The 11,425-nt window shown below is 37.3% G+C and overlaps 1 protein-coding gene across 1 annotated transcript; it reads left to right on the top strand.

The window, feature by feature from the left end:
• Positions 1-10,293: 10,293 nt before the first annotated feature.
• LOC103567286 (olfactory receptor 2D3-like) lies at positions 10,294-11,217 on the top strand. The gene has a single exon (XM_008543921.2). The coding sequence runs from the start codon at positions 10,294-10,296 to the stop codon at positions 11,215-11,217; it is 924 nt and encodes a 307-aa protein (XP_008542143.2).
• The last annotated feature ends 208 nt before the right edge of the window (positions 11,218-11,425 follow it).

Here is an 11,425-nt window from a genome sequence, read left to right on the forward strand (position 1 = left end):
TTAATAGCATAAAAAACTATAAAATACTTAGAAATGAACTTAACCAAGTAAGTGAAAGAAAGATCTATACACCCAAAACTATAAGATATTAATAAAAGAAATATTACTAAAAGATAATTAAATACCCAAAGGAAAGATAATAGCAATGTATTGTTCACTTACAGCATATGAAAAGTAAAATTATGACAAGAATTAGCATAGAGGTTTAGAGAGAATTATTGTAAATTTGCCATTGGAAGGTTCTCACACAACGTGAAGTAGTATAATATTATTTGAAGGTAAACTCTAGTTAACTAATGATGTATGTTGTAGGTCACAGGGTAACGTTAAAATTTTTTAAAATAATAAGCCAATATAAGAGGTGAAACAGAATCATAAAAATTACTCAATTAGTCCATATGGGGCAGGAAGAGAGGAAAAAAGGAATGAAGAACAGATGAAACAATAAACAAAATGATAATTTTAATCTAACCATGTTGAGTTTTATTAAATAAAAATAATCCAAACAAACCAATTAGAAGTCAGAGATTGTCAGATTGGATTAAAAGCAATACTAAACTATATATGGGCCACATGAAACCCATTTTAAATACAAAGATATAGTTAGGTTAAAAGTAAAATTATTTTAAAATAAAAAGATATAACTTGCAGAAATCATTATAAGAAAATGGTTGCAGGATCATGCTGCCAGTGCACACATGGCAATGGAGGCCAGTGACAGGCATTAGGGTGGTGGCATACAAGTGCACAGCTGGAGCTGCTAGCCCCAGTTTTGTGCACAGCGGTTGGGGTCAGCTGTGGGTGGCTAGGCTGACATGTTCCACTTGTGCAACCACAGAGGCCTGGGCTGCCCTGAAAAGCTGGAGAAGTGGGTCACTCACGCAGCTATCCCTTTCCCAATGAGGGGAACTCTTTCTAGCTGGAGAGTTCCCTCCTGGTGCTGAGCAATGCTGTCATGGGAGATCGTACGCAAAATGAAGCAGGTTTTTTTTTCCTTTTTGTGCAGTTGTTCTCAAGACTTTTGTTCCATCGTGTTGCCGAAGTTTCTTAAGTGGACTTCAGAGCTCTCACGGCACTGTTTTTGGTTCGTGGATAGCTGTCTAATTGTTGATCTTTGTGGGAAGATGGAGGTTGAGGTCTCCTACTCCACCATTTTGTGACATCTTTTTTACAGTTTCTATCTCTCTGCTGAAATTCTCCATGTGTTTATGCATGTTGTCCGCTTTTTCCACTAGAGCTGCTATTTGGTGGCTCTGTCTTCCTCCCAGGCTCTGCCACTGGTAATCAGTGCTCTTGTTTGAGGTCTTATTGAAGGCCCTACCCTTTATTTAATTTTTGACTATTTGACTGTCCCATGACCTCTGCCTTCTGATTATTTCAAGAAAAGTTATAATTTTGTTGATTTTTATTGTTTTTATGGTGGAAAGGACACTTTTTCTAGATTTCTACACCTAAGAGGAAGACAGAAATTCAACTATTTAATTTATTTTGATACTTGTCTTACTTGCAGCTTAGCATTTTAACTCAGAACGATTTATAGATTCAAATGCAACAAATGCTTTGTTTTCAAAAATGATAAGGTTCATTTTTCCAAATCCATCTGAAGCAAACAAAGATTTTTGATAAGATACAGCTGGTAAATTTCTATATTCACTAATGTAAGTTACTCTCTCTTGCTAACTAGTTTTATAACTATAAATCATATGTATGATAATATATTTCTAAAAATGTTTTAGACAAAATGGTACAAGACCCACTAACACTCTTCACTGGGAGAACTTTAAGTACGTTAGAAAATTCCATTTTCAAATTTTTAGCATGAACATGGGAGAATTTTATACATAGCATATATTAGTTTAAGCCATAAGATCACGTATGAACAGAAACATTTTCAAGCATCCATTTTCAAAAATGATCTCTTTTAACTATTTATTTAGAAGATTAGTTTCCTTTTCCCTCAGTTTTAAAATGTTGCCGTATCAGTCAACAACCTGGCAGTAAACTTTAGATGCTTCAAGAAACTTTAATGAAGTGATTGGTTAGGTAAGGACAGAATTAAGAGACCCACCAAAGGATATTGAGACACTCAGAGATGCGACAGCAGGAATCCATTACTGCTTTAAACTTGAAGGGAGAAGAGGGGAATAATGTACTACTATATTATAAGAGAGATGCAGTCTGAAGGAGGGACCTCTTGCAAGAAGTGGGATATAGACACTATCAGAAAACAGAGCCCGGAGTAGGAAGCAAGCAGGGAAGAAATATCCTACCTCTGTTTCTACTTTTGGTCTCTTGTCTCCTTCTGGTACTTCCCATTGTCTACGACCAATTGGAAGCCAGCCAGCAATGGAACCCAGTGATATATTCCTTAGAGATCAGCTTCCTAGAGTACAGGGCAGAATAGAATTGCTTAGAATGTTTCAATGTTAAGAAGATGAATGGCAAAACCCAATATAATCATCTCTTCCTTTAAGAGAGACATTACAACTATGTATTTTGTTGTAAAAATCTCTTGTGCCATTGTAGTGGCATCCACCTAGCATCAAAGCAAAGGTCATCCAAGTTTGATTTTTGTTTTTGGTACTTTGTGACTCAGTTACCAACGACTCTTTGTGCTGTGCAAATATTTTTAAGGTTGCTTACTATCACATTATAAATATTTTTAAGGTTCTATAATATATGAAAGGTTTCTGTTTCTAAAAAGCCCATATTGATGACATATTATGGAAATCTGTACGCTACAGTTTGGCTTCTATAAGTATGTTATGAATGATTCACTGAATGAATTTCATAGGAGTTGCTATTTCCATAAAAATACTTTTGAATTCCTCTTATCTTTAAATTGGCATACCAATTAGATTTTTAGAAAATAAATTTTATGGAGATATAATTTAAGTACAATAAAATATAGTTATTTAAAAACATATAGGTAGATTAGTTTTGACAGCTGTATGCACCTATGTAATTAGCTCCACAGTCAAGATATATATTTCTCTTGCATCAGATAATTCCCTTGCACCCCTTTGCTGTCAGTTCCTATATACCAGGTGACCACTGATCCAATTCATAAAGCTACTACACCAGTCCTCAAGTAACTCTTGACCTCATAACTTCATAAAAATAGACTCATACGGTATGAACTCTTTTATGTCTAGTTTTTTGGTTTGGCATAATGTTTCTGAGATTCAACCATGATGCTGCATTTATCAATAGTTCATTTTTTCTGCTGAATAGTATTCTATTAAATGGATGTACCAAAGGGTATGCTATAGTTTATTTGTGCGTCATCTATTAATAGACATTTGGCTTTTTTCAAGTTTTTGGTTATTTTAAATAAAGTGGATAAGAACAATTGTAAGTTTTTTGTGTTGGCAAAGGCTTTCATTTCTGTTAGGTACCTAGGAATATAATTTCTGGGTTGATCAACAAATATATGTTGAATTCCATGTGCCCATTTAAAATAGTCTTTTTTTTTTGGTGAGGGAGATTGGCCCTGAGCTAACATCTGTGCTGATCTTTCCTCTATTTTGTATGTGGCTCACCACCAAGCATAGCTTGATGAGCGATGTAGGTCTGTGCCTGCGATCTGAACTTGCAAACCCAGGCCGCCAAAGCAGAGCACGCTGAATTTAACCACTATGCCACTGGGCTGTCCCAAAATTGTGTCTCTTTTTAACAGAGTTTGAAATCAAGGGAGACCCAGAGATTCCAGTCTGTGCATACAAGCGTAATATACAAGGCTTCAGAGTGTCTTATGAAGTCAGACTCAGGGGAATGCACTGTTTACCTCTGCTCTCAGTACCTCATTTTTAATAACTTCCTCTTAGGAAAATCCACTGTTCAGGCCTTTGGAGAATTTCGATTTGTGTCTTTGAGATAAGTAGTTGGCAAAGATTTAGGATGGGGAAATATTCTGAGTGTTTTAGGAATAAAAATCCAGTGTGAACTGCCAAGTGGGATTTGGATCCTCAGGTTGCAGATTTCACCATCCTGTACTCAGCCCTTGAGCCCCTCACCAGCGGCTCCACTGCTCTGTGCTTGTCTCAGCTGAGCCCAGCAGGTGAGAGTAGAGAATGGGTCAAGAGGGCTGCGTCTCTTCAGGAGCTTCTGCAAGGCTTGTAAAGAATTAGCCTCTCCTCCTCAGCACCATCTTTCCTTTCTTGGGGGGCCGGGTTGGGCTTATCTTTAATTCTCCTTGCATGGAACTCAGTACAGAAGTCCTTCTCCAAGGTGCCTGCATAAATCGGATTCTACACAGAAGGAAAAATTTAGGATTTTTACCCTAAAGTCTCTAGGGTAGTAACCTCCCACACTGACCTCATCTTCCAACAATTAGACCCTGCCCCATACCCCACTGCCCTTTGTCGACTCTGTGGTCCCATCCCCTGGTTCTTTCCCCATTACCACAGGCAGAAAGCAAGAGGGAAACCTGGTCCTTTGATTTTGAAAATCCCTGGGTCTAGAAAGGTGAGATGAATACAACATGAATACAACAGTTATTTGAGGACTTTGGTTACTGTCCATACCTTGGTCTATCAGCTCTGTCACAACTCATACGGAAGGTAAAGTTTGTTCAATTTATAATCTTTGCTTCTTCTTGAGCTCAAGGTAGGAAGAAAAAAACCCATTGTTTTTGCAACTTTACCTACTCCCATGAGGTGAGCATGCCTCATTTTTCCTGTTGTCATTTCTGTGGGTACTAACGCTAATGGATATTGTGTCTTTTGTACTTAATTCACACTTTGTTACTCCTTGTTGTATAAGTGTTTGTGTTTTGGTATATGTGTGAAAATATGTATAAACTTGTATGTGTGATAATATTTGAGTGCGAAATACATTTATTGGTTTGTTCAACAGATATTTATTGCAAACTTATCTGTGTTAATTGATGAGGATAGGATTATTGACAGTCTTATCTTCTAAGAATTTATGAAATAGAAAAAAACCAGGGTGACTTGGAAGTAAATATATATTATGAAATAGTAAATATGTATTAATAGTAGTAAGCATAAAACCTGGAGAAGCAGAGAGATGGAAAATAACGACTCAGGTTAATAGGAGTCCATGAAAGAAGTGACAAAGTGAAATGACATTAGAGGAGAGTATTGGAGGATGACTAGGAGTTTATCTAGTTAATAAAGCTAGAAGTGAATTTCTGTAGGGGAGACGGCATAGGCAAAAGCACAGGTTCACGTACCTGTGGATATGGCAGGGGCATGAGTTAAGAGTTAGGAAGTGGGGAGAGATGGCCTTGCAGACATCTGCAGTCAGACAGAGATGGTTTAGGACCTGATCATGCATTTGGATTTAAGTCTATAAACAATGGAGAGTTATTGAATTGGTTTTTAGGGAATTTAAAATGATACAATGATCATTTTCTAAAGATTATTCTATTATTTGAAAGAACAACATGGGAGGCAGAGAAATCATACAGGTATAACAAGTAGATACAATGGGGTCAGAAAATAGGTTAATGGTACTGAGAATAGAGAGGAGGAGAGAGATTTGAGATCTGACTTAAAATCTAGTGGGAATTTAAACTGTCCTGGAGGTGTAAAAGGAAGGAAGGAAGAGAAAACAGCTCCTATTTTCAATCTGAGAGACTGTCTTAATAGTTCCTTAAGGAACAGTATGTCAGTAAAGAAGGAAATGACAGAAACAAGGAGTAGTTATGTCAATATTAGAAAAAAAAGAATGGAGAGACGGAGTATAATAACTTTGACTTCAATTGGAAGTTAAATGAGAAAATGCATGTAAAGTGACTATTCCATATGCGTGCATTAAGTATCACATTTATTGTTTTTCTAGATAATTAAAACTCATCATGTCCCAAATAATAACTGTGTTTATATAACTTATTTAATTTAATCCTTGCAGCAAATGGAAAAACAGATACTAATATCCTCATTTTACAGATGTAGAAACTGAGGCTTATGTAATTTAAATGACTTACTCAAGATGAGGTATTTATTAATTCAAACCAAGCTGTCTGTCCGCAAAACTTTTGTTATAACTATCAATATCATCATCATCACCATAATTATAATATCCATTGTACAAGTAACGGGATTGTCAGTGAAGTCAGTAGGAAGTCTGATATGTGCATCAGAACTTTGGGGGGAAAAAAAAGCCCAGTTGCTTACAGAGATTTGGAAGTCACCGAAAATTAAATGATAGCCAAATTCAGAGGTCATTTAGAGAGAGTGTTTAGGCTCGGAAAGTGAAAAGAGGAAAATGCCAATTTAAATGATAGACAGAATGAAAAAGATGATAAAGGAAAAGAAAAGATGTCATCAGAGGAAAAAGGGAGTAAGAGAAGGCAAGGGAGAATACAGCTTCAAAAGTATCTGTAGTTTTAATGATGACTGTTAGATCAAGCAAGATAACCAAGAGCAAATTCAATAGATTTGGCCATTGAAATGTCACTTTTAATGCGCAAAATCGATTCATTGGAGAGATGAAAAACATTATTTTGAGAAGTTTAGAGTGAAAGGTAAGATGACAAATATATTCATTCCTTTGTTAGAAGGAAAGCCAATAGCTCAAGAGATGGGAAGGTAAAGGAAAAACAGTGGTTATAATTGTTGGAGAAATAGCCAGAGAAGAAATATGTGGAGTTTAGAGCACAAGAGAATATCCTCTTTTAGCTGCAACAACTCTCCCCCTGAGAGGAAAGGGTGGATTACCTCAGGTTTGTAGGGAGGAGTCTGGAGAGGTGAGCAAATTTGATTTTACTGAAACAAAGAAACCTGTAAGGCAGAAGTAAGAAGGAGACTGGAATAAGCATAAGGTAGGCTTTAAATGCTCAACTAGGGAATTTGAAGTTTATTTAATGGTATAAAGGAAGCCATTTACTTTGAAAGATTCATCAGTTAGTGGAGTCCAAGCTGTATTAGACTCTAGGGTGTAGAAATAAGTTAGAAAGTATTGAAGTAATACAAGCAGAATCGAATGAAATACTAGACTAACAACAATGACAGTGTCAATGAAAAGAAAGGTCAGAGATTTGAAAGATGAGCCAAAAAGATGAACTTGATGATTGATCAACTTGAGGCAAAAAGGAAAATAAAGAAGTCAAAGCTGATTTTATGTTTTCAGGTCACCATGTTTAGGGAAAATGGCGGTGGTATTTGCAGGAAAAGGGAAGTTAAAAATTATTTGTGGCATAAAGTTAAGAGGAAAATTAAATTTCATACATGTTGATTTACAGGCAGAAACGAAATACTCTATTATTGTAAATATTGTAAATATTTAGCAAAAAATTGACAATGTAGGATTCAAGTTAAGAATAGTGGTCAGATGTCAGATAACTTTTGAGACAGTCTAGATATAGGTGATAGTTGAGGCAAAATGAGATCCCTAAGGAACAATATGCCAGTAAAGAAGGAGAGGAAGAAAACAAGCGGTGAGGGATATTAAGCTATTGCAGATATTTTTGCTGATGCCACTTAGTCTCCTCTCTACTGGAATCCAAACTACAGAAAGATAGCACATCTCTCTCTTTCCTATGTGTACTACCAACCTCTGCCTTACATTTTGCCAAATCCTAATTTTGTGGTCCATTCCATTTATGGCTCCTGCTGTGGATTCAGACAGAGGCCATTTCCAGAGTGTGTCTCTAAAAACAGAAGCAGCACTCCTATTCAGTGGGACAATATCATGTCTGAGCTTGGGAGCCAGACTACCTGGGACTGAATCCTGATTCAATAATTTACTAATTCCATGGCCCAGAAAGTTTTGTTGTTGTTTTTATTTAATACTCACTCGGCCTCAGAATTCATATCTATAAAATGAGGATATTAGTAGTGTCTATATCTTGAGACTCTTCTGAGGATTAAATAAGTTAACAAATAATAAATACTGAAAGGGTGCCTGGAAGATATTAAGAGCCATGCAAGGTAAGTTTTTAAGTTATAGCTGTTATTATTATTATCAACATTATTAGTATTAGTATTCTGTTCTTCTACCCAGCATACAAGGTCCTAGACACAATAGTTAGGCTCCTGTATCTCTCACCACATCTCCTACATTGAAAATCTAGTGCAGTAATCTGAGTGTTAGAGGTAAATTTATGACAACTGTACAGTCACCAATGGCACCAGACTCAAACTGACTCTGCTCCGTGTTGGCCCTGCTGACAGACCTGGCATATGCCCTGATGACCCTCCTTAAATTTGATTGGTTATTCTACCTGGTTCTTGAATCCTCCCTTTTGTTACAAAAATCTGTCCCTAAACTTAAAAAATTTGGTTGGGAACTTACTACAAGGTTTAGTTCTTTCCAGAATATTTTCAACTGACAACATCTAAAAACCTTAACCTCAGCCAACTTTAGGAGCTAAGCCATTTATGAACATATTTGGGATTGAGGATAACTTTCTCAGTCTCTTGAGCATTGTTTGGATTTCTCCATGCCAAGTCCACCTACATGATTGGATTTTTCAGTACTAGCTGCTCCTGTTGGAATTGGGACTGAAATTAGATTGAAGATTTAAAAGCTCAGATGATAGAACAGGACACTAGGGCTTTGAATTCCAGTCCTGACCATTGATATCTGTGTGACTAGCAAGTTACTTAACATCTCTACCCCTTAATTTCTTCAACTGTAAAATAGAGATTTGAAAATATACTTCCTCATAGGATTGTTGTGAAGATTAAATAAACTAATACACAGAGTCCTTAGAAAAATGCCGGACACATAGCAAGCACTTAATAAGTGTTATTCGTTATTATCAGACACAGTTGGAACTCCATAGCTGAAGAAGTCAGCCTATCCATATTGCCTTAATCAAGCCTCCATCTCAGGTCCCTTACTATCTCTCTTAGTTGAGCTCCCTGAGAGCAGGGCCTAAGAAAAGAGCTTGGATGCAGGTTGTTTATTTGAAAATTGATTTCAGAAAATGGTATAAGGAAGCAGTAAGAGTGAGACAGAAAACAAGTGAAAACCAATAAAGTGTGGATTATTGAAGTTGTTAATCTAGACCATGCATTCTCAATGGGGGCAATATGGACCCCAAAGTTCTTGGAAGGAGAAAGAAATCTTAGAGGTTCTTGGAAGGAAATAGAAATCTTAGATATTGCAAAGGTTTGTGGCTCTCCAAAGGCTGCAGTACATAAATAGATTAAATAGATAGACAGTAAATGTGTGCTATTAAAATTTCTTGAGGGATGGTGATTAGGAAAAAAAATTCCAAAGAAGCCCCTTAGAGGAAATAATAATAATAATAGTAATAAACATGGCATAGACAATAGGGGTTTAACTCCATAAAGCCCAATTTCTAAGAAGCTCCCAGAAATGTCTGGTGCATTTATTCATCAACTCCCATTGTCCATTGGTTAAAGGTTGCCTCTGGGACATTACCTTGCCCCTCTTTCCAATGCCCTGGGCAGAATGCTGAAAGACAGAATGTCAGGGTGCCAGGCGAGTCACAGCTGTACACAACAGCTGAAGCTGAGGTCAGAGATGAGCTGAGATTGTGTGTCTTGGGCTATAAAATCTGTTGATATCCAATTCAGAAGTTCAAGCTCTTGCTTGGCCCTGGCTTCTTTCACTTGAACAAGGCCCTGGGCACTAAAGTCTCATTGTGTTATACTTCTGAATGTCACATTTGTTCATTCTTCTTTTCCTCTGTCACATGAAATAGTTTTACAAGGGCCAGGATCATGGTCCATGGACATAAAGTTCTTTTTTCTTTCTTTACTTTCTTTGGATTGCTACTGAAAAAGCCTCTTTGAAAAACACTATAGAAAAAAGTAAGAACTAGTAAGTGTAATTTATCTGTTTGATCCTGCAAAGCATATTTGAACCTCCTACACTATCATTGACAAATTTGTCATTGACCTCTGTGTTTTGATTTTGAAATACAGTAGAAAAAGTGGTTTTTATTGACTAAAGAAGTTCACCTCATTCTCAGACTGCTAATCTGGATAAATGCAACATATTTCTTGAGAAGAAAAAAATGAAATTTAACCAAAGACAATTCCCCTAATATATCTTCATAGTAATTTAGCAATATGTAAATATGTTTACATCAGGATTAGCTGAGAAGCCATATTAAGTGTGATACTCAGCCTACCAAGTGGATTAAGCAATGAAAAATATGTTTAAAAATTATGTAAATTGGTGGAAACAACAGTATGCATCCTAATGCTAAAGGCACTTTGTAGGAAGCAGCTAAAACCCAATTTCCAACTGGGTGCCCTCATTAACATTGTGCTTGTTCATAAAGCTTGTGAAATCATACTTTCAGAATGTATCTGTTTTATGATGACAGGTAAACAAGAATAAACACCAATGGGAGAAGGAAACCAAACTTCTGTGGCAGAATTTATCTTGCTCGGACTTTCACAGGATCCAAAGATCCAGATCTTGCTGTTCTGTCTTTTCCTGATCATTTACCTTCTCTCTATATTTGGAAACCTGCTCATAATTACCCTTATCCAGACTGACTCTCGACTTCACCATCCCATGTACTTTTTCCTCAAAAACTTGTCCTTTGCTGACCTATGTTTCTCTACAAGCATCGTTCCTCAGATATTGGTCCACTTCCTTGTGAAAAAGAAAACCATTTCCTTTGCTGGATGTTCACTACAGATAGTTGTCTTCCTCCTAGCAGGGTGTACAGAGTGTGCACTTCTGGCAGTGATGTCCTATGACCGCTATGTGGCCGTCTGCAAGCCCCTGCACTACTCCACCATCATGACCCAGAGGGCTTGTGTCCAGTTGGCCATCATGTCCTGGATCAGTGGGGTATTTGTAAGTTCAGTGGACAGTGCATTTACACTTTTTCTCCCCTTCCAGGGACAGAATGTAATTAATCATTATTTTTGTGAACCTCCTGCACTCCTGAAGCTGGCTTCAGCAGACACCTACAGTGCTGAGATGGCCCTCTTTTCAATGGGCGTGATTATCCTCTTAGCACCCCTCTCCCTCATCCTTGTCTCCTACTGGCATATTATCTCCGCTGTGACTCAGATGCAGTCAGGGGAGGGGAGGCTCAAGGTATTCTCTACCTGTGGCTCCCATCTCACTGTTGTGGTTCTCTACTATGGCTCTGGAATATTTGCCTACATGAGACCCAATTCCAAGGCAATGAATGAAAAGGATAAGGTCATCTCCGTGTTCTATTCAGTTATGACTTCCATGTTGAACCCTATCATTTACAGCCTGAGGAATAAGGATGTGAAGGGGGCTCTCAGGAAGCTGGCTGGAAGATAGTCTACCTTCGGAGGCAGTGGTTTCTGACATTTTTCTTAAGTACTTGGAACACCATGATTGACAATAGCTCTGCTATCCTCATCCTTTCCTTCACATGCTTTATTTGCCTCGACTGATTTTCTTCTCCACAAATATTTATTAAATGTCTGCTGTGTGCAAGCACTGTGCCAGAATCTCTCAATATGAATAAAATTCAGCGCCTTTCTTA

Source organism: Equus przewalskii, chromosome 6 (genome assembly GCF_037783145.1).
Source record: "Equus przewalskii isolate Varuska chromosome 6, EquPr2, whole genome shotgun sequence".
NCBI lineage: Eukaryota > Metazoa > Chordata > Mammalia > Perissodactyla > Equidae > Equus > Equus przewalskii.

Coding starts and splice junctions, on each gene's coding strand:
- LOC103567286 (XM_008543921.2), top strand. CDS start 10,294: ATGGGAGAAGGAAACCAAACTTCTGTGGCAGAATTTATCTTGCTCGGA.